The sequence below is a fragment of the Podarcis raffonei genome, chromosome 10 (assembly GCF_027172205.1).
Source record: "Podarcis raffonei isolate rPodRaf1 chromosome 10, rPodRaf1.pri, whole genome shotgun sequence".
NCBI lineage: Eukaryota > Metazoa > Chordata > Lepidosauria > Squamata > Lacertidae > Podarcis > Podarcis raffonei.
Window position 1 is genome coordinate 66075725 of NC_070611.1, and position 24600 is coordinate 66100324.

General features: G+C 43.9%; 1 protein-coding gene across 24 annotated transcripts in view; it reads right to left on the minus strand.

Moving 5' to 3' along the window:
• CELF2 (CUGBP Elav-like family member 2) overlaps positions 1–24600 on the minus strand; it is a 547441-nt gene that overhangs the window by 311142 nt on the left and 211699 nt on the right. For 2 of the 24 annotated variants that reach the window (XM_053405522.1, XM_053405521.1), the window contains exon 1: positions 23744–24079. The exons of 19 other annotated variants lie outside the window; for them this stretch is intronic. In XM_053405522.1, the coding sequence (XP_053261497.1) occupies positions 23744–23817 (74 nt within the window). In that variant the 5' untranslated portion in view covers positions 23818–24079. Of the gene's footprint in view, positions 1–23743; positions 24094–24600 lie in introns of those variants that run through there. 3 more of the 24 variants (XM_053405504.1, XM_053405524.1, XM_053405523.1) reach the window with 3 other exon arrangements.

Sequence of the window (24600 nt, forward strand, 5' to 3'; positions counted from 1 at the left end):
GTGAACAATAATATCTTTATTAGAGAAATCTGGAGCTCCTGGAGGAAAGACAGATTGTTTGGTGATTTGGCTTACCAGCTGAAAGACTTTGGGTCCAGAAGGAGAGAACCTTTGGATGGGAGTAATATAAACAGTTTATACAATGAAATGGCTCCTGACCTTTTACTAGGATTCAGAGGGTTTCCTGCAAGTCCCTACAGTGGCTAAGAGTCTTATATTGCAAGGCTGGTGTCAAGGAGCTGCCAAGGAGCCAGGGTATCCACAAGGCAGGCACACACACAGAAGGCATGGAATGCAATGTGCTTGGTCCATCTTAACTCAGTGGAAGCATTGCTGAAACTAAGTTCACGGCATGCCCTTCCCTCTCTAGCCTCTCACGCTGGACCCCTCCCAAGCAGACAGAGGCTGCGTCGAGGTTGTGAGCTGGGCCTGACTGGTGAAGGGCCCTCCTTAACTGGGGGGTCGGAAGGAGAGTCAGCAGGACTGAGACTGTCTGTGAGGATACTGTGACTCTCAGCTTCTCCTGACACCCCGCCTTGATTGCTCAAGTCTTGTGCTTCTATCAGCTCCCAGCTCGTCCCTTCTGCTGACTGCTCCTCAGTGCCCCATCACCAGGCTCTACGCTCTAAAGCAGCAGTTCTGAACCTGTGGGTCCCCAGATGTTGTTGGACTACAACTCCCATCACCCCTAGCTAGCAAGGCCAGAGCTCAGGGATGATGGGCGTTGTAGTCCAACAACATCTGGGGACCCACAGGTTGAGAACTGCTGCTCTAAGGTGTCATCTTCAGAGGCTTCCCTGGGGGATCTTGAAAGGCAGGCTTCAATTACTCTTCTTCTGCCAGCTAATCTGAGCCCTCCCTGGGCTAGCGGCTCCCAGCTCTCCTCCTCATTCAATCAGGCCCTGACAGGTGGAAGGGCAAATATCCACTAGCCTCTTCTCAGTGGTCTGCCCTCTCTACATCTGAACACATAGCAGTGGTGGCCAGTGCTCATTGGGGCCAGTAGGACAGAAAGCAGGGAGCCCAAACAATCAATGGAGCCAGAGGCAATGGCAAGCACTGATGAAACATTGCACTGATGAAAATTGGGATGTGCTCCCATGACTCACAAGGGAGCACAGCACCAATAGACGCATGTCTTTCACACCCTTGCACAGCACGGCACCAAAAGAGGTTGATCAGTAGTATGCAGGGAGGGATTGTGTGTGCTCCCCTCTGATATTCTGTGCATTGATCACACAGGATTCCTGGAGAAGACTGCAATTGCATTCAGCCAAATGCGCTGACAACTCCACTCTAGACCTTCTTGCTCAGTGGGAAAAAGGTTGTCGTGGAGCATGCAAGAGTGGCGCGCATGGTCCCGCAGCCTCTCCAAGGACACATTTGCCAATGCCTTAATAGCACTAATGTTGCATCTACATTAGCCCGACTTTAGCCTTTTCAGGGGATCATAGCCTGAGCCTTGCCAAAAAATTCACACCCCAATGCATTTGTGCCTTGAGAATTCAGGTGCCTTAATGAAGCCAACACACTTTTGGCTTTATCTAATTCCCTGCCTTGTTTTTCCCCCAGCTGCTCTGACAACATACGGTTCATCTGGAGGGAACTCAAGAATGTGGTTAACATCTCCACTTAATGCAACTTTTTTTGTACTTGTATTGAAAGAGATGTAAAGAAAGCTCAATCAGCTTGTTTGCGAAATGCACAAAGGAATGCAGCAGTCACAGGTTTCAATCAGAAGGCTGACTTGAATGAATGACCTTTAATGGCAGCCAAGCATAAAGTGCTGCTTTTCTGGCTTGTTCCATTCTAGAGAATTATGACAAGCAATTCTGGAAACATTTACTAGGGATGAAGGGATCTCCTCCATTTCACTCCATTCTTATTCCATAGGGTTCCAGCTCCGTTATTGTTCCAACATTCTGATATCTCTTGGATTCCACACCATTTGAATTGTGGATTTTGGAAATGTCAGTGATGGATTTTGCAACAGCTACTATTTGCCCTCTGGTGGAAAATGGGGAAGCAGATATAAAACAACAACAGCGCAATTCCAAACGTTTAAAGTAGGAAAAACACACACACACCCTTAAAACAGTTTTGCAACTGTGCAAATAAACAATAAAAATGTTAAAGAGGAATTTGAGTATCTTGATGGGGGCGAAGAATTTCTCTTCTTTCAATTTTTGTCTAGTGCGGACTGGATTGGAACCCTAAAATCTGGGGTGGAATGCATCAGACAGAATTTACGTAAGGATCTCCAGCCTCCAGGTCCTCTTGGAAGCCACATACTTGTTCCATGTAGAGCCAATCTATCTGTTAAAGCAACCACATCGATGACACAAGAAAATGCTTCCCCATAGCAGCGACTCCACTTTTGAGTTTTAATACACAGATACCAAATTTAAATGTTCGGAGAGTGTATTGGAAGGGTGCTCTGTGGAAATGCCTGTAGCAGCTGTCAAAACATAACAGCTTCTACAGTCACCTGGAGGCTTCAGACAGCTTGTGAACCAACTCCTGTGTGAACCAACCCTAGTTCACATGGTGTCTCTTCACACCAGCATCATCCACTTTTAGGAATGCTCAGAGGTGGTGTGAAGAGATGCCATGCAACTTCTCTGTATATAAGCTCCTTCTCGGTGACTTTCATACAGCTGGTCAAAACAAAAAAATTTTTTCCTTCTAGTAGCACCTTAAAGACCTGGTATCTGAAGAAGTGTGCATGCACACGAAAGCTCATACCAAGAACTAACTTAGTTGGTCTTTAAGGTGCTACTAGAAGGAAAAAATTTTTTTGTTTTGACTATGGCAGACCAATACAGCTGGTGTAATAACTGACCTTCAAATGCCATCTGAGAAGCAACAAGCACTTACCATTGCTAGGTTCCATGTGTCTTCCTTAAAAGGCATTAGCCAGATAAAAGTCCTCTCACATGTAGCATTCCCATGCCAGTAACCTATGGCTGAGAAGGAAGCTGCCCTGATGTGCCAACACAGCACATTGAGGAACTGGCACATGAGTGGCACTTGTGAGAACCCAGACTACATGGAGCCCTGCATGAATAAGCTCTTTGTGCCCCTGATATGTTGCATAAATTGCCCTCAATTCTCTGAATTTATTCTATGGCCAGCATATCCTACTACCCTAGTTGTCAGGCTTATTATCAAGCGGAGGAAAACTGCTACGCTGCTGCACAAGAGGTGAATCTGCAGTATTTGCACCAGCACTGGATACTCAGAAAGAAATGTGCAATTGGCTTTGCTATAGCAATTGGCTGTAATCCTGCATGCATTCAGGCTGCTTCAATCCCACTGAAGTTGTTGTTGAACACCACCACAATGGCCACCACTGCCATCTAGCTAGACCTATTAGCTTACACTATGCTTTATGGTGTAACAGATGCAGACGCCAAGTCTTTGCCTCAAGGAACTTATATTTTAAAGTCAGAGGTTGCGGGGGTTAGTATGATCAGTAACACTTGTTCAATTTTCTAGCATGGCAGCACCTACATGTTGTCACTCCCTTCCTATTGACACAAGACAGGTGAGTTTCCTGTACTCTTTTCAGCCCTTGCATAAAACCCTTTTTGTTTGGGCAAGTCTAGCTAGACGTGTTGAAGTTGCCATGTGTTTTAATTTCCTTTTGCTTATTGTTGATTTTCTGTAAACCTCTTAGAGGTTTTATTACAATCAAGAGGTATATAGAGGTTGTGAAATAAATCCAACCCCAAACCATCAGTTTGAACAACGCCTTGCCATTGTTAGTTCTGTGCTATCAACACTCTCTTTAGCACTTTGCAAAATTTGATTCGGGATATATTTTCTGCCCCGAACAGGTGACCGGGCCTGGTTTTGTATAGCTGAGAGCCTTATACATTCTTATCCTTTGAAGCCCCCCCCCCTTTTTAATGAGGACAGAAAGGATATACATTCCATTATTTTAGGAGCAATTTTGTGCAACAAAGGGCTGCAATTTTCGGTCTCTTGAAAATGTAATTATAGATAATGTTTGCATCAGTAGCACGAACACAATGAACATGCAGGGCATGAAAACTCCACTCCAACCACATCCTCTTAGGCTACGAAGCTTGCCTTCTGCCAAGAGCAACAGCTCCTCAAAAAGTTAAAATTTGGCATATGACGGCAGCATAGCATGTTTAGATACCAACCTATGCATCCATTTCTCCTTTCCCTTTCCCCTTTGCGTGTTCAGACCCAGAAACCTCCCCCCTAAATAAATTCACACGACTCAAATTTTGGTTTGGTTTTTGGCAGAATTTAGGCCACAACTTTATCGATTACAGAATGTGACTGGTTGCATAGGCTCTGGTTCAACTAGCTCCCTGCCATGCAAGTAGCGCTGACCCAGGGTTCCAGCATAGGTCAGGCAAGGGTGAACACCGGGAACAGGCTAACTCCGCCACCCAAATGTCCCCCTGGACTCAGGCATGGGCACAACCCCCTCTCAGGGGTTGACCAAACCATCGGGTCCCGGGATTCCTTTAATGGAATACCCTTCACATAGGGATGGCGAGAGCGTTCTCCCATCCCTGTCACCTGAACCAGAGCCTATCTGCAACCTTACAAGTTGTGAGGATTTGCTACGCGGCAGGCGAAACCCAAATGGCAACAGCCAATCAGCCAAGTGGGGGAAATTCCTGCTGTGCCCCTGTCCCAACGACACACGATAGAAGAGCAAGGTCAAGTGCAAGCTCAAAAATTAGTGAGAGGTGGGTGGGTGTTCCGAATGCATGCACTGAAAGAGGAAGCTCTGGGTCACGTGCATGGGCACAAATAGGTCCCTCAAACCATTTGGATTGCGTCCCATTGGCCAGATTGCACCCAGCTTTGAGGGACCTACCAATTTGGTGTTGTGGCTGACCAATTGTACCCACCCATAACACAGGGTGTCAGTTTTCCAGGTCTTACCACAATAAGGGAGGACCCGATTTAAGGGAGGACTCTTTAAGGGAGGACCCGATTTACCATCATCATATCTGCTGCATCAACACTTCTAAACCCCCAGACAATGAAATCAACACACTTCCAGGGATGGATTTTAACTTATAGGCAACTCTTGGCGGCATACATAAAAGGCTGAATCCAGATTTATAGCACAATCCTGCAGTCTACTCAGAAATAAGTCCTACTGAGTCCAGTAACAGGCCTTAGTCTCAGGTATGTGGTTTTACAGAGGAGACTCTACCAGACCAACCTGGACAATTGCAGATGGGACCTTCTGCTTGCAAAGTACTTTCTCTGCCATTGATCTAAATCCCTTCCTCACCAATCAATTTACGAGCAAAGAACCCTTTCGCTAATGAGAAATGAAGCTGCATTAAAAATTATCAAAGGGGAGAGACAAATTGCTGGGAATTTTTGTAGGTAGGGTTTTGTTGGAGCTTACCTTCTTCTCAAGATGGCTGAGGGTTTTTGAGACTGTTCTTTCCCACTTTTCTCAAATCATCTCTCTGCTAGTGTGCATCCTGCAGCCTTCCTGAGAACCCACTCCAGAGGCAGATTTAGGGGAGCATAACCAGTTTGCTCGCACTGGGCGCGGAGCCTCACTGGTGCGGCAACCATGATTTAGAATGGAGCGAGAAAGGTGGGGAGGCACCAAATTTTGGCATCATAAAGGGCACCGTTGAAATTCAAGACCCGAAGATCTGCCGCAGCTCACACTTCCTGAAAACCTCATAGTCTCCTGGGGTAACTTTCCTGTAAGTCAAGAAGGCTGCCTACTTGGCTTCTGAAATTCTGCTTTTTAACTTTGAAAGAAATTTGCATGGAAAGGAACGGGAAAGGAAGCATTTCCCTTAAAAACAAAACCAGCGAGTACACCAATCTCAGGTGCTTGGCAGCCAGCCTCCCTGGTTCTGGTGCTTCAATTAAAGCCAAATATACCATAGAATAAAAAACGAGTTTGCAGGGTGCTGATAAGATGTCAAAAGTCAGCACCAGATAAGCTTCCCTACAATTACAATTATTATTATTTTTTAAAAAAGTCTAAAGCACCCTGCAAATGAGGTTAAAGAACAAAAGCCTCTTTTTTGGGGGGGGGAGAGACTTTTGAGAAACTGGGAGCAGAGAGTTTAGCACAAGGAATTGTAGCCATTTAGAACCTTATTTCCATACACTGCGATGAAAACTTCCCAGTTGCCCTAATTAAAACTGTAAAGGAGGCCAATTTCAGTTCTAATAGACTATTCTTCGCATGGATTGGGAGAGTCACGAAATAAAAACCCCTCAATCTGACCTAAAGGCCCAAGCTCACGGGTGAACATAATTTATTTGAGGGAGGGGGGTGAGAATTTGATGCACACACGGGATCTCTACAAAGCAATATGCATCACTGGGGTTCATCGTAGCATTGACTGAATACAACTTACATCATACTAACAATAATAAAAATAAAAAATGAGTCATGCTTGTATATTCCAAGTAACTATGCTGGTGCCTGGTAGTAAACAAACAAACAAACAAAATCAGCCTGAGGCTGATCAAGTGATCTTATAGCTGCTTTGTTGTCCCCTTTCAACACACTCAACCCTTGGAGCAATTTGTGCTCCTCCACCAAGAAAATTAGTAAGCTTTCAAAATAGATAAGTAAAGACAGACCTGGCAAAAGAAGAGTGCATGGTGCATGTTTATCATACTAAAGAAAAAGAAGAGAGTGCATAAACTCTAGTAGGTGCAGAATGCCGCGGCGAGACTCCTTACAGGGTCTTCACCACAGGATCACATTTGTCCAGTGCTATGCCAGCTGCACTGGCTCCCGATGAAGTGCAGGATTAGGGTTAAGGTGCTGGTTTTAACCTTTAAAGCCCTATATAGTACCTATGGGACCGCCTCTCCTGGTATGCCCCATGGAGGACCTTACAGTCCGCAAATAATAACATATTGGACTCAGGAAGATTAGACTGGCCTCGACCAGGGCCAGGGCCTTTTCGGCTGTGGCCCCGATCTGGTGGAATGCTCTGCCTCAAGAGACCAGGGCCCTGCGGGATCTGACATCTTTCCGCAGGGCCTGCAAGATGGAGCTATTCTGCTGGGCCTTTGGCCGGGGTCCAGTCTGACTCCCCCTCTCTCCTTATAAGAACTTGCATGAAAGTGGCCGACCAACTTTTCTCACAGGCTCAGTATAAACAGGCCTGGTGAGCATTTAAGGTCCCCATCCCTAATTTGCAGGCTTCCATCTGTTTGGATTTCACTTTGACTCTAATTTGATTTTAGGATGTATTTTAACTGATTACTTGACTTTATGGTAATTTGTTATATATTTGATGTTAGCTGCTTTGAGCCCGGTTTTGGCTAGGGAGGGCGGGGTATAAATAAATTGTTGTTGTTGTTGTTGTTGTTGTTACAATGTCTCACAGCAAAGGCACTAATCCTTTCGCCATGGAACAAGAAGTACCGTATTTTTCGCTCTATAACACGCACCTGACCATAACATGCACATAGTTTTTAGAGGAGGAAAACAAGAAAAAAAAATTCTAAACGAAACAGTGGATGTATGATTTTTGTGGTTCATGCTGTGGCCACAGACATGTGATCTGACGGTGAGTTTGGGGTAGCCCAATGCAAAAATCCTGAGGATCCATGTGGATCCGTGCTTTGTAACCACGTTTTAAGTGGGGAGGGAAGGAAAAGCACTCAAGGGACAAGGAGCACGCGTGGGGTGTGTGGAGAAGGATGCTGCTAATAATGCAGAAGAGGGGTATAAGGGGAGAAGGCTCCTCTCCTCTCCCGCTTTGCTCCTTTAAAACAAGCAGGCTCTGCTTCTCTCCCTCCTCCCTGGCTTAGAGAGCTGAAAAGCTTTGCTGCTATTTAGCGAGCTGAGTGGGGAGGAGAGAGGGACACAGAGCATGGATGCTTTAAAGCAGCCAACCAGACAGGAGGTGCTTAAACCTGTGTAAGCAGCTCCTCTCCCGCCTTGCTGTTTCAAAGCGAGCCACGGAGGAGGGAAGGAAGGGGAACCATGGATCCTCTGCTCACGACTGCAGGAGATCCCCCCCCGCCACCCGTAGGCATTCGCTCCATAACACGCACAGACATTTCCCCATACTTTCTAGGAGGAAAAAAGTGAGTGTTATGGTGCAAAAAATATGGTATATGTATACTAAAAAAACTACAACGTAATCCTGATCATGAGCACACTAGATGCCTGCTAACATTAAAAATCTAGGAGGAAGCATGGCGCTCCTAGCGTTGTGACAGCCCTGGCCCCAGTTCCAGTCTCTCAGCTGCTTGGACATCACTGTGCCATCACTGCCCTGGGCTTCTAGAGTTGTATCTGAAGCTGTTGTTCCATTTGCACAACAAACTTAGGCTTGCCTAATAGAACTTCCCCCTCCTGCAGCTCCCTGCATATGCTCAAAATCTGCTCCAGGGGGTTGTGGGACCTTCTGGAGGAGATTTGGGGGTTTTTTTGAGGGAGGTGCAGATAGAGCAGAGGAAGGGAAAGTCCAGTTGTATAAGTGGAACGCAGCATTGTCTACAACCCCTAATGCAGGGCTGGATTTAGGTTTGATGAGGCCCTAAGCTACTGAAGGTAATGGGGCCCTTTATATGTCCAGCTGTCCTTTGTCAACAACAAATTGTCCCTGTTTTTTGTGTTGAATATATGCTATATATGAACCTAATAGATATCTAAAGCCATTTGCACATGCAGAATGTAGGCACCCTATATATAGAAAGGAGCAAACCAGGGATATTTTAGGGAGCAGGCTAGCAGCGGGGCCCATTACTTACATCATAGGAGCCTACACAACACAAAACACTATTGCTATATGTAGGTTTTATTTTATTTGTTTTTATCTTATATTTTGGAAATGTATATCCAGTTTTTCCCCCCTTTAAAAACCAAGAGAGAGGGGCCCTAAGCTATAGCTTGTTTAGCTTATACGTAAATGGTTGGCAACTTGGTCGGGGAGTTGCTATTTTAATTTATCACAGTCTCCCCCAGAGTGCCTCCTTCTGGGCAGAGAAGGGAATTAAAATGGCAGCTCTCACCTGGCGGTGGTTGATGCACTGCTGCCGCCTGACCACTAGGACTATTTGTGGGTGTCCACCAATGCAGGAATGCTTTGCCATATGCCTGCTCAAACCTGGGGATGTTCCCATGCTGTTAGGTTGCCAGCTGATTGGTAAAGAGAATGTCACTGCAGTTCTGCAGAAAAATGAAAGAAGCACCCGTTTCCCTGCAGGAAGCCAAGCATTGCTAGAATAAAAGCAGGTGGGTTTAAGACCAGCCCCAGGTTTGAGCAGACCCTGACCATGCTGCCCTCCAGGGACCTGGGCATCACCCTGGCCAGCCCCCATGGTCTTTGTAAGGGGTGGTGTGGTGGCAGAATCAGTGCAGCAGGCACTGGTGGGCAGAAGCACAGCCTGGTGACTAGAAGAGAAGCTGACATCTCGATTCACACTGAATGTCAAATTAAGACGATGGCTGCTGCGGTTCCTTCCATGGTGCTTTGCTTTGGAGCAGCAGACCGGACCATATTGGAATGATTACATTTTAGAAAAGTGGTGGACCATCTGAGGCCCATGGGCTCTAGCTTCTACTCAATAATAATAATAATAATAATAATAATAATAATAATAATAATAATAATAATTTTTTAATTATTTATATACTGCCCATCTGACTGGATCTCCCCAGCCACTCTGGGTGGCTTCCAACCAAGTATCAAAAACAATACAGCGTCAGACATTAAAAACTTCCCTAAACAGGAGTCTTTTAAAAGTAAAATAGTTGTTTATTGCCTTGACATCTGCTGGGAGGGCGTTCCACAGGGCAGGTGCCACTACCGAGAAGGCCCTCTGCCTGGTTCCCTGTAACCTCAATTCTCGCAGGGAGGGAACTGCCAGAAGGCCCTTGGCGCTGGATCTCAGTGTCAGGGGCTGAGGCCTGGGCTGCACTGACAGAGGGTTGCAAGCACGTTCCCCGTGGGTTTGTGTAACTGCTGTCAGAAGCAACGGCTCCTACAGTCACATAGAGGCTTCCAGCCACATGGAGGCTGCTGTGTGAAACAGGCCATAGATTTCATTTTACATAAACATTACTGGACATGGAGCAGAGATGCCTTCAAGATGACAGGGAGGGCAGTATGGGAGAAGCTCTCCTTCAGATACTTTGGGTCTCCAGCCTTTAAAGCAGAAATGTGGAAGGCGCCGAGAGTGGCAATCCACCCCACAGTAGGGTGTGGGGAGTCAATGCTGGTGTTATAACAATGAAATAGATGCAGTTGGGGGATGCATTTCCAGCTGGGCCTTCTGACAATGTTTGTGTTCACAACAACAGCAACCCCTTTCCTTCATTTGCAAGGAGAGAGCCCCAGCCCTGGCTCTGTCTAACGCCAGAGAAAACTCACTAAACCCAAATCCTGCTGGGCTACAAAACAGCTAAAGCTCAGCTTCTGCTCATTTTGCATGTTCAGCACTGACCTACTTCAGAAGAAGAAATGATGCATTACACCAGACTCTGTGATGAGAATGAGGCTTGCTTGCTTCCAGCTGCAAATCATCGAGTTATGTGCCTCTTCTGTAATTTACATGCCCTCCATGTGTATCCATTTTAATGGGGACAGTATCTGGTTCCTCCTGCCCCCAGACTGCAAGTGTGCACAGAATTTCTAAACAGGACTTGGATTTACCTGTGATTTCTACAGATTCAGGTTGGTACAAGCACCACCTGTTTTATTTGAAAGCTGGGTCTTGCAACTCTGCGAACAGTCTAACCCTGGGACGAGGATCGTTGTTGGACTCCGCCTTCCATCAATCCCAGGCAGCAGAGCCAATAATCAGGGATAATGGGGTCTAAAGAGCAGTAACATACAGAGAGATATAGTTTCCCCCTATGGTGCATACACACTTCTTATATTAGCACCTATGGAGACTGAGTACTTCTCTTTTTTCTTTCCTAAAAAATATGGAACACACACACACCCCCTTCTCCCCCAACCTAAAGGCACAGTTCAGATGTAAACAATACTAGTGAATCTCTTTCAACGACTGGAAGAGAAACTGAAAGTTGCTATCATCAATATGAAGGTATCTGAAGAAGTGTGCATGCACACAAAAGCTTATAACAAGAATAAACGTAGTTGGTCTCTAAGGTGCTACTGCACAATTTTATATATTTATTTATATATATATATATATATATATATATATATATATATATATATATATATATATATTTATTTCATCGATATGAAGGAAAAAGGTAACACAGCCATATATTATGGAATTCAACAGCTACAGTTTGTCCTGTAGAATGTTAGTGTGCTGGATGAATGGACATCAGTCCACCACAGAAGTCACTCATTTCCCCACCTACCCATCCGCTCTAGTGTTTGTGTCAGTTTTTCAGAAAGTGCTATGTCCCAAATTACATTATACAGTTTTTTGTTCATTTAAACCCTTTGCGTCTGTCTCATTTCTAGTGATCAATATTCCTGCTGCCAATAATAGGGGTTCAATTAAATGTTTATATGATGTACACATGTTATTATCTTATATTGTATTGTATTAGTTTATATAACAATCCTTGGCTGTCTCTACTGAATATACCCAGCAATGCTATTTCAAGTCTTCTTTTTTTTCTACATAGCCCGTGCACAAACTAAATCTATTGCAATTAGTTTGCTCCTGAAAATCGGCTCTCGAGAAACTGGATTCATTCCAAAAATGCAAGCTCACTGCAGGTTGAGCCTACATTACCCTACAGTGCATCCATTTGCAAACAGATGAAAACAGGTGAAGGTCATCTCAGCACTGCAGGTGTATCCAAAACCTGGTGTATCCAACCTTCCAGGTGGGCATATACCAAGAATTGCAATCACCACTTCCTTCTTCATTCACCTGGGGCATATACAGAACGGAGAAGGTGTGGCTAACCTTATCAAGGAGAGGCTTTTCAAATGTGTATCTACACCAAGCCTTGTGGATGGCAAGACCAAGAATCAAACAAGATTGAAAGCTGCATGATGAGCATGAATGATTCTGGACTGAGAAAAACTACATTTTTTGTGGTACTAACTAGTGTATACGGGACGCAGGTGGCGCTGTGGGTTAAACCACAGAGCCTAGGGCTTGCCGATCAGAAGGTCAGCGGTTCAAATCCCTGCGACGGGGTGAGCTCCCGTTGCTCGGTCCCTGCTCCTGCCAATCTAGCAGTTCGAAAGCACATCAAAGTGCAAGTAGATAAATAGGTACCACTCTGGCGGGAAGGTAAATGGCGTTTCCGTGCACTGCTCTGGTTCGCCAGAAGCAGCTTAGTCATGCTGGCCACATGACCCGGAAACTGTACGCCAGCTCCGTCGGCCAATAAAGCGAGATGAGTCCTGCAACCCCAGAGTCACACACGACTGGACCTAACGGTCAGGGGTCTCTTTACCTTTACCTAACTAGTGTGTACACAGCCCTAATCTACCATCTCATAGGGGAATATGACACACAAATCTACAAGATCTTCCCCACTGCTGATCAGTGACTGAAAGTGAGGTTGCAAATCTATCACAGGGCAATTCCCTACTTGTGGTGGGACTAAGGGTCAGTGACTGGCTGCCATCGAATCTGTTCCATTGCCCATAAAAACCTGGAGGCAATCAGCCAGCCAGACATAGGCAGTTGCCTGTTCCGAGAAGCATTAGGAGAATGACTCGGTTTTGCAGATTTTCAAACATCGTTCAACCTTTGCCACAAGTTAATAACTCTCAATTACCTGAGCCCATTTCAGGCAAATTAAGAGCACTTGTCTGGAACTAGGCCACACTGTCTCAGCGCCGCCGGACCACGCATCAGTGAGGGCGGAAGTTGATGAGGGAAGTGAATAGTCTGGTCAAGTAATCTCACTGATTGGTTTTGTGCCTGCTTGGAAAGGGAATAACGGATGGGGAGAAAAGGCCATCCTCCTCTTGGGGAAGCTTTTCAAAACTGCTTGTTGGCCAAGGAATGGCACATTTCCCTCCAAGGAAGCAAACAGAGGGTGTGTGAGAGAGTGAACAAATTTCTCTTTTGAGGAATGCACAGTGACTAAATCCAGCAAGTTTTCAATCTTTCCACCGTCCAGATGACCTTTCCCACATCAACTTTGTCTGCTGACGAAGTTCTCAGACATGTGTCATGCAAGCTCTTGGTGTTGCAGAGGTTTTTGGGGAGTCCTCCTCAGCACTGCACATTCACATGAGCAGGTGAATTATCAATATTTCAGCACCAACTTGGTCCACCAAGCCTAATGCTGAGGAATCCCTAAACTTGTTAAGGAACCCCAGGATTTCCTACAACATAGTTAAAGATCAATGAAACCCAAGCAAGGTTTGGTATCATTAAAATGTTCAAGTTTTGGATCCATGTATCAGACAATCAAGAGCAAGCGCAGAGCAAAGACATATTGGGATCTACTGGAAGATCACCAGATGATTCGCCTTAGATCGGCAAGGACTCCCAATTGTTTAACAAAAAGTAATCTGCCACTCACAACCAAATTAGGCTGCTAAGAGTCTCATGTTATTATTTAAAAGCATTGTAAGCTGCTTAATATATATAGTTTAAAAGCCTCTAAGCATCTGTACGTAATTTGTAGTAACTCAGGTGTAGGTTTATATATGCCGCACCATCTCATTTGTGGCTTTTGGTGTGGAACAAGCAATTGACTCCATCCCTTGGGCCACTATTTTGCAGCTGGAGCCCCTGCTCTGTACAGAACTCTGGTTGGTGGACCTTGTGGTCTAATAACAAACAAAAATGTGGTTCTGGCAAGCTTGAAACCTGTGAGCATGTCTTTCCAGGGGGAGGCCGTATCTCAGTGGTATAAGATCTGCCTTGCATGTAAATGGTCCCAGTCATGGCTAGGGAAGAACCCTGCTTGAAATTATGGAGACCTGCTGCCAGTCCGTGTAGACAGCACTGAGTTAGATGGGCCAGTGGTCTGACTTCCTGTGGTTCTGTGTTCCCATGCCTGAAGATTTGATGGATGTACGTACACACACAATAGATAAAATACTAATTAAATTATTTCTCTCTTATATTTCAATAAAAATACCCAAGGCAGTTACCAAGATATATTGCCACACACAACACACGTACAAATTCATCCCTCCAGGTAGAGCTGGGATAGAAAGGGCAGATCCACCCAGCTGCTGCATGGAAAACAGCCTAAAAGGGTGTATTAGTATTTTGGTATAACAATGAAACTTCTCAGTGGATGGACGAGCTTGAGCAAAAATTGATCCGCGGTCTCTTTGGATACTGGCAACTAATGCATGCCAACTAAAGATAGACTGCTGCTATTAATGCAGCGTCAGGGCACGTGTTGAGCTCTCATCCTTTGAAATGCTGTCAGCGGGTTAAATGACGGAGCCTTTTTAATATCAATTAATTGACAAATGGCAGGCTTACCACTGACATCGTGAGTCATGCTCAACCGGCACAAGTGGAAAGCTCCCCAGGCAATTATGGTAAAATGGCAGCTGCAAGGCTAATGTCTGATGCACAGATACACAGAATCCTTCTCATCTGTTAAGTTCGTAGAGAATCAGGCGTCAGCTAAGCACAAGGGCTGAAGAGTATGTAAAAGGACGGGGAGGAAACTAGGTTTGGTTCACATTATGTGAACAGGATTCGCACTTCCTGAAATAATTCGAATGCCGAAAAGCAGCTATCATTTGAAATTCACGCATCTACGAATTTTGTAATGCAGCTCCCCACCTTCCCAAAAAATTGTATAGAAATGGGTGCATTGGGGAATGGGTGTGCAAAAATGCCAATATTAGTGAGGATAACATACAGAATGCATATTAGGGAAAACTGCTTGCAAAATTGTTTCAATTAGGCAAACTTACACACAAAGGTAGAAACGTACACTAAAACGATGATGCATTTTTGTAAGATTTTTTTCTTTTTCTTTTTGCAAGCAAACTGATGCAGAAATGTAGAAAAATGAGAGACCTGAAACTGACAGATCCATCCATCTTTAATAATATGGCAGGGTTCCTAAGCGCCACTGTAACAAGTTTTCGAAAACCTACCTCCAAGCAAACATAGTTGTGCTAATGATTATTATTAACCACCAAATCTCCATATAGAACCCCCCCCCCCGTATTTCAAATACTTCACATACATTATCCAAGAATTGATTACAAAAAATTCTGGAATGCAGACACAACGCTTTATCCATTGGCTGACTCTTCAACTGCAAGTCCAGTGAGCCATCGGTGTTTGTGCTGAAAAAATGGGACATTGTTTGAAACACCAGAGGTCAACTTCCTCTCACTAGCCAGCCATGAGATGTTTCAGCAGTAGTAGCCATTACCTGGCATTATCACTTTAAGAATACACAGGTGGCCCAGCCTTGAGCATCACCCAGTCTAGGTACTTGTGGCCCATTCCAATGTATAAATGAAGCTCATGGATCAACAGACTTGCTCAGCGTTTTCAACAGAGGGAATGCTTCCATGAACCTGCAAAGCTTTCAGAGAACTGCCGATGGCAATTAAGAATATGCAAAACAAGATGAAACAATGCTCAGATACAGCAACAGGAGATCCCTTCATCTGTCCAAGACATGGCTTTCTGTTAGGTGGAGGTTGGAGGGGCAAGGAAAACAGCAGGCATGACCTACTGGCAGATAGGAACCTGATTTATACCGAATTTGCCTGTTGATCCAGCTAGTTTAGTGTTGTCCACACTGACTGGCAGCTGGCCTCCAGGGTTTCAGCCAGGGAACACTCCTAGCCCTACCTGGAGATGCTGATGACTGAAGTGGAGACCTTCTGTATGAAAAGCAGAAGTTCTACCACTCTGGTTCTTCCTAGAGAAGCCTACTTGGTGAATACAAAGGCTGCCACTGCAGCTTGGTCCTGTAGCTAAGGCTGAACTCCCTTCCCTTGACATTTAGGAACATAGGAAGCTGTCTGATACTGAGTCAGACCACGATCCATCTGTCAGTCTTCTCTGGTTGGCAACGGCCCTCCAGGGTTTCAGACAGAGGACGTTCTCAGCCCCATTTGGAGCTGTCATGGATTGGTCATGTGACATCCTGCACACAAAGAAGATAACGCTACCACTGCGTTGCAACCTTGTTATCCATCTAGTTATGGGCACGCAAGGATAGCAGGCAATCTCTCTGCAAAACGGGCTCACCTGGGCATTCGCTGGAATACGGTGTGTTTAAGGCCGAGCGTAAAACAAAAGTTGCTTCCCAATGACATTTTAAATGCCAGGCAATCATATTGCCTCTGTTATAATTTCAACGTTATTATCTGAAGGGGCTCAAGCTGTGAAGAAAACAGATATGCTGCCAAGGAGAAGCACATTTCTATGATATATGCTGGCATTGTGAGGAGGAATTGATTGTCAAAACGGCATCCTCCAGAGGAAGAGTGACATACGTGAGCTATGAGAGAAGGACAAAGGTCTAGGCTTAGCAGCAGTAAAGCCAACCGGAGGACCACACTGAACACCCGTCAACACCATTCACAGGAGACACAGAATGGGTGGAGGGAGGCAAAGGCAATCAAAGCATTGGAGAACATTCTTAAAATCTTCAGTAGGAAAACAGGAAGCCGTCTTGGTGCAGCCAGAGCATGGGATCCATCTAGCTCAATATTGTCTTTTCAGGGTGCTTGAGTGATTTGATCTTTGCAAATCCCAGTACAAACTGCCTTAATTGGCACACACACACACACACCAGACTAACGGACAGATCAGAACTTAAGTTACCCACCAGCCTTTGCACTTTGGGAATGCTCTGAGCTGAAATGCACATCTCAAAATATGTTTTTACAGGTGCTATTTTGAGAGAAAATGCATTTAGAACCTCATACTCTCAGGAGGGACGTTTAGAGACGTGCATTTAAAAACAAATTTAAATGTGAAATTTCATCCTTTTTTATTTCAAGGGATTCAGATTCATGTGGAACTGGGTTGGAACAGACTTATGGGCAAACATAGACCAGGAATAGACGGATGTGCCTCCACTATTGCTTACGATGACTGGCAACAGTTCTCCAGGGTTTCAGAAAAAGGTGGTTCTTAGCACTATCTAGAAAGACCAGGGATTAAACTTTGTACGTTTTTCGGATACAGTATGTGTGCACCCACTGAGCTGGGGGGCCTTCCCAAGAGAAAGGGAGCATTTGACATCAGAAGTTAGATTTTTTTGCAGGAAATTATTTGGTCTCCCTTCACATGCGAAAATTGAGCTTGGGAGTGTGGGCAAAGCAATTAAAGGCTGATGATTCTAAATAGGAACAATTATTCCAGAATTACTTTAGAGCATCACTTTTATTGCTCCAATTAGTTTTTATTTTCCAAAGAGATTCTCTCGTGTTGGCATTCCTTCCCCCCCCCCCAGTGAGTTGCCTCTCCTTTCTTCTTCCCCAAGAGCTAATTCTCTCCCTGCAAAATCTGGACTTCGCTCTTTCCCCAAAACCTCCTGCCACCAAACACACATAACCATGTCAGAAGAGATGGTTATGTTTTTTGCAACAATAAGTGATTCAATCCCAAAACAGCACCACAAGGAAAGGAATTAGTCGGGCTAAAGAAACTGAAGGCAGCAATCCCTCCCAAGCGTGGATCTAAGGCGCTTGTGTGATATGCATATTCTGTGGGGCATCAATGACTTCTCCCAGTCTCTAGTGGGCCATTTCTTGATGCTAGACTTTTTTTTTACGTACCATGAATTTTTAAATTGCCTAAATTCTCCCACTGCCGTTCATACACAATTTCCGAGTTGCTGTTGTTGCTATTATTTAAAGAACATGTGGGATTAATTATGAAACTTGATTGCCTTAGCCAAAATTACTATAAAATACTAGACAATTAAAATACACCGAAACCCATTTTGAAATGTTTAGGAGAACGTTTTTTCTCTTTCCAATGGAAGCAAAATAAATAAATCATATTAGACACTGGGTTTTAGTTTGGGTGACAAGAAACAAATAAGCGAACAATGAAAATGTGTGAGATTAAAGGAAGATATATCACATCTGATAGAGAGAAACTGGTATGTTGAAAAAGCAGTGTGATATCACTATTATTAATAAACTTTAAAAAATACGTCTCCTGCATGTTGAATAAGCACCATCTTCATTTAATCTCATACATTCACATTTGGAATGGGGTGTTCTTATTCAATCGGATTAGAACCCCGCAATTGATTCAATTTGTTTTTGGTTTACACAATGCCAATAATAATAATAATAATAATAATAATAATAATACTTTAAAATCTAGGCATTGTACAAAGTAAAAATAAGATCATGGACTTTATACTATCTAACAATAGCTGTAAAGATGAGCAGGGAAGGAGAATATATTGGATCCCACTGCCCGCAGCTTAATTTACCATGTGTATCACTGAAAATCCTTATTCAGTTTTGAAGCTTTTAATCTTCATTCAAGGTTCTTTTTATTATTCCTCCTTCCTTAGGCTTTTCATCAATGGCTGCCAAAGGAATCGGAACAGAGCAACTTACAATGAACTATCAACGTGGAACAATTTAAAATGATACAGCCAGCCGGATCAATGCTAGAACTGTCTGCCAAAATACGAACATACGATAAGGAAAGAGCATCAAACAACAGCTGATAACAAGGTACACAGTTTTTCACTGGCAATAGGTGCTGAGCACTTTTTTTCTCTCTCTCTTTTGGGAGGAGGTTTCCAGGTCTTTTTATAACACATATTTTGTGATTTAATATTTTTCAATGCAGTTGAGCATTTTCTCTTGTAAGGCAATCGAAAAAACATGGGTGCCTCCCCGGCTGAATTTCTACCAGACTCTGTTCCCCCCTCAGAAAGGGTGCTACACAGACAATGAAACCCTGTATAGATTAAATTCTTTAGTACACTGAATATCTTAAAAGAAAAATACACCAGCTCTTCAAATATATCATCAACCACCACATAATTAACACATTGGCATACATGTGAGAAAATTTGACTCATCTCAGAGATGAGGGAGATAATTCAAAGACTAATTTTAATGGATAACTCATGGCACTTTTCTGTGGCACCCAATCAGTTGCACGTGATTATATTCTTGAGTCATTAAAAGATAAAACTCAAATTTAGTTGGTGTCTGTGGCACTCAGATCTGGTCAGTGAGTAGGCAAAGAAAAGGAGCGCAATGGAATCCAAAGTGATAAACAGAGTTGATAGATTGCCGCATCAAGATGTAAGAGCAGAGTGTCCAAAATGAACAACTGTGCTCATTTTAATATAATCGATAATCACTCTAATCCAAAACTGTAGGTGAACTCCAATGCAGATACAAGACTCTCTGGAACCCATAATGCACTGTTCATTTGAATAGGAACAACAGATCCATGCGTGCAAAGGAATGTTTATATGGATTTCTGGCCTCCATTGAACTGAATGAGTAGCCCTTCTGCAAAATCACTGGGTGAGTGAAAGCCACCCAGCATTGTTCTCCCCATCGATTTCAGTGATGTGAGAGGTCTTTATCTACCACATTAGAGTCTGCTACTGGAAAAAACACAGGCATCCCATTTTTTATTTTTTTATTTTGCAAAATACCATTACGTTCTCTTGAATTACTTCATCTCTTGAGCAGTCCAAACATTCCCTTAGTATTGCAGTAAGGGTTAGCTTTCTACCTAGTACTCAGGACTAAGAGATTTCAATATACAAAATGATGTTTTATGGTACATGAGGGATGCTGTGCCATATCTTATAAACCATGATCACTCTGATCCAGTGATTTGCTATCAAGAAGTCCAGAGAACACACGATGTTCCCTGAAAGAATTAAGGTTTGCTCCACTTACAGGAGGAAGCTACTAAGACCTTTGTGATCAAGGATATTCTTCCTCCATCCCTCCAAAAGGCAGGAGGTCACATGGTCTTAGATTGGAGTGAGTAAGCACAGAGCGATTTGATGATGAAGCTTGGTTTGCTTACAATGGTATAACAATCCAAAGACAGCGATGGAGACCAAGCTGATAAGTGTGTGGTCCTAGGAACCTCTATGCTATCAGAGGTAAGGACAGGCAATTTTATTAGCTGTGATATACTCCTGGCCCAGGGGAAGGAAACCAGGGGGTAGGGCAGCCACAACATTTGAGAGACCCCTCAGCCAAAGTGTACTGATGGAATATCTTAGCCTGGGAAAGGTAAACAGAGAATTCTCTGAGCTTCGTAGGTGCTCATGTGAAGTCAGAATGGTGAGTGTGTGTGTGCTGTTGCCTGTTGCCTGTTGTGGTGCCCTGGCTAATACCTCAATGTACCACCCTCTGGACTGCCACTGGGAGATAAGGCACCGCATCACATTTTATGTGACTGAAAAATAGAGCCAGACGAAGTCCGCAAAGGGCACAACAAGGAAATGAACCATCTACGCAACCTCTTAAAATCAGCTGGGATCACCAGCAGCTACCCTCCATGGGTATTGTTTAATGGCGATTTTTTAATGATGGAATTCCAGAAGGAAGTACTACAGGACTTTCTTGCCCTACTCATCTTGCCCAGGCTGTGGCGGTATCTACATCAGTACAAGTGACTGAATACTTACACTTTCAGTGTCAGCTTAGCCTATTAAAGTAATACGCACCATGCATTCGGTATAGCACCCAATTCAAATGTTATTATCTTAAGAGTAATAAGAAACCAATCCACAAATGTGTGTGTGTGTGTTTTGGGAGGGAGGATAGCCACTGCTTTCTTGTTGATTATTGGAGTCGTAAATAAAGCTTAAAAGAGTTGAAAACTATAACATGTATTTCAAACTGGCAATGTTTAAAGATTACGCAGAGCCAAAATTATATGCAGTAGCTTTCATGAACATTGGAATATCTTATGATAGTCGTTCTTCCCTAGGCAAACAAAAGAACCTTCAAAAAAATAAAACGACATTTTCTAACAGTTTAGGAGAGACAAAAAACTGACAACCCTTTTCCATCTACATCAATTAACCCTAATCTAATATTCTCAAGCATTAAATAACTCCTTGCTAAAGACAGCACTGGTTGCTCTCACCTAGGATATAAAATTAAGGGTTGGGCAACAACCCATTGACCACGCTATCGGGCTCGTTCCCATTCATTTCAGTGGGATTTGAAGGGAGAGAACTTCCTTGTGGATTGTGCCCTTTGCCGAAACTTTTGAGCTGCTCACCCAACAGGCAATGAGAGAAAGATTAAACGGGTTCCCAGGCTTGTGGCGTCGCTTCGGGCATCTGGGATGGGCGGCCTAAAAGGGCAACATGCTTGTATGACAAACGGCTCTTCATGGGCAATCAAGCTGTACCACCGTTCATTCATCAGCGCTGATGAATTCAAGGGCTTCCCAAAGAGAATTATACACAAACCGAACCAATCGCATCTTTGGCAGGGGGTGGGAGAGAGGGACTGTAATGATGCAATTGTTTTCCGCTCTCGAGAAAGTGCAAGGTCATATATCCTTATTTAAAGACTGGACACCCCCTACTAGTCTTCCTCCAGCCCCAGCTGAAGCCAGCAAACTATTCTTTATTAATTGTGCATACAGGACATGTGCAATCCCTGGAAAGCATCAATCTTTATAGCTGCTTGGACCATCCACTAAGTTACATTTCTGCATTGTGATGAGATCTCATAACACGATTGCTAAGGCAGACTGTATACAAGAGTTACTGCTGATACAGCTCGTGTTCTTTAATGGAGGGGAGGGGGAAAACCCAGAGTGAATGCAAAGCTATTTATCAAAGCCTTTTAAAATATAATTCTGCATCGTTTTCAAACAGAGGCATAGTACTTTTTTTAAAAGGAGAATTATGGGCTTCCCCTTGCCCCACAACTCCAGAAGGCAAGATTCTGAAGGAACAATTTTACACGATTCTCATCCTTCAATGGGTGAGTTGAGGAAGTATTTCCATAAACTTAAGTGACAGCCAAAACACCACCAGATTCAGGTAATAGAACCCTGGTGTTCCAAGATGGTTATCAGCAATATCTTTTCTGACTGATTTGGAGGGGCAGCAGTAAGAATGTATAAAGCTGAGAGGAACAGAAGCGGACATTTGTGCATTGACAGATCTTCTCAAAAACTATTTGAGAGCGTCAACTTGGCACTCTCCTGGGCGAAGGATGGGTAACATAACAGCAACAAAACAAAACAAGCAACTGTAGCACATACCACTGAGGCTCCGAGTCAAGCGAAATGGTCGATTTCGGAAACTCACCATTCCCAACAACAGACACCATGTTCTAAATTTAGGATTATCCGAAACTGGACTGTGGAAGGCATCAACGACGCATGTGTATTATGCACAATGCATATGACAGAGAGGCTCACCCATACTAAATATGACACCCCCACCTCGGCAACACATTAATCCTCAGCAGCTGAAACAGATGGCTATTTCATGAATAGTTCATCTCAAACGCTCCATCGGCTAAGAAATCTACAGCCCCAAGAGAAAAATTACCGGGGAGGTGGGTGGGGCGGAATTAGGTGCAACAACTTTGAATGAATTCATAATATGGCCAGCACCAGACTATATGGGAAGGAAGTGGATTTCCATTCCTTTTTCTTTTTTAAAAAAATGATAGTTTTGAAGACCATGTACAAAGTTTTATTCAAACTTCTACCTTGCGCACACTTTCCACTAAAGAGACGTACCACGTAGCCAGTGCTGCAATCTCATTTCCTCCCTTTTCATTATATAAATCCAGCATGGTCATATTCTTGTTTGCAAAGTTCGGCGTGATCCTATCATTCTTATTTCAGATGGGATTAATTTTGTTTTCCAGGAATGATGTTACGTTAGGGTCCAGATTTACTCTGTTGAATTTTTGCCTTTCTTTCCTAGAGAACCCAAAATACACTTTCTTTTCCTTTCCTGATGTCAGGCAATGATAGAGCAACTGGAACTTTAAAGATCAAGTGGCAAGGCTGAAAATTAACCAAATCTGTTTCCCTTCATGAAAATCTAGCATGCACATTGTCCAATCAATCTCTCTAGCCTTTCCATTCCTGTATACATGAATAATCTTCCTAATAATTAACACTAAATTTACCATGCATCCGCCAACACGGGCAAAATTGTCCGTTTTAATTTCCTTCGTGCTCTGTCACAAAAACTGACCACGTTTTCCCACATATCCAAACAGTCTGCATCTGTGGCTAATTTATTTTTAAGTGCATTTTCTTTCTTAATCTGAGCAGGTTGCGCCTTACCCCCCCTGAACAAGTTGAGATTTCTAAGCAGGAGGCAAAATATCTGTATAGGAATTTCCACTGGATGTGAAGAGTGTGCCTTTCTTAAAAATAAAATAAAACAAAACCCTGCAAGGCTCGGCACTGCATTTTCCCACATTAAATAAACAGAATATAAATCATACTTATCGGGTCCCTGCTCTACAGCTACCATTAGCCGCCCCCCAGTTTCCCTGATAGAGAACGTTGCAGATCAAACACAACGGAGGGTGTGGGGGGGGATGAGTGCAAGAAAACACACACACACACATACATTAGAGACCACAAAAGAATTTTCAAGTGACGAGAGAGAGGGAATAAATCCTTACTCTGCTACACAGACACTTCTAGCAGCAAGTCGGTAGCCTCAGAGAGAGAGAGAGAAAGAGAAAGGGAGGGAGAAATCCAGGGCTTTTGTTTATACCATCAAAACCCTCCAGGGGAAAAAAAGCACACAAAATACAACCATCTAGAATCTCGGGAACTGGCTCGGTCTGAGGTTCGGATGCTGCCGGGCAGCTGAGTCGGTACTTACATTCTGTCGGAAACTAGCAAGCGGCTATCAACCATCATCTCCGGTAGAAAATCCAGCTTGAATGAAGAAGTCATCTTCTTCTTCTTCTCCTTCTTCTTTTTCTTCTTCTTCTTCTTCTTCCTCTTCCCTTTCCTCCTATGCACACCGTTCTGGTCTGGCAAATAAGAATGTTCCTCTTGCTTGTCTGATTCAACAACTGCACTGGCCAAGAGACAGGCAAGGACAGGTGCGGGAGGCCTCCCGAAGGCAGCAGTCAGAGTCGGCAGTTGTCACATTCTCTCCCCCTCTTGTTTTCCTCCAATCCCCTCTGAAATCTACTGCTGAGGCAACTGTCTATAGAGCGCCAGGTGCTGAAAACGGGGGGCGGAGCCACTTCCCCACTGCAGCTAGAATTTAACCCCTGCAAACCCAGGCAGAGAGCCTCGGCAACGAGCTGGACGATGCACGCTCAAAAATGTGGACAGGCTCGATTTGTTTTAAAGGAGATTTTCTTTTGGGGGGTTGGGTGGGGTGGGGGAGAGAAAAGGCAGCCAGAGGGCCAGCCTCTCTCAAACGCATAAGGAATCGGTTTCTGGATTTCCAAACCGCTTTTGTTTAACTCACTCAGGATCCTGCTAAACTGCTTGTTGTGGCGACGATAAAAAGAGTTTTGGAAGGGTTTACAAAACAAGAACCGCCACAAAAAATATTCCCCTGTTGAACCCAAGGTCTGTTTATTTGGGCCTCATCCAACTTCTATTGGTTTCTCTGCGCTCTGCAAAGCAGAAGCAAATTGCATTTAAAATAACCCTCATCTATGCAGGGCGAAGAAACAATCTGTTAACAAATTCATAAAATTAGCTTTGGGGGGCTCAATG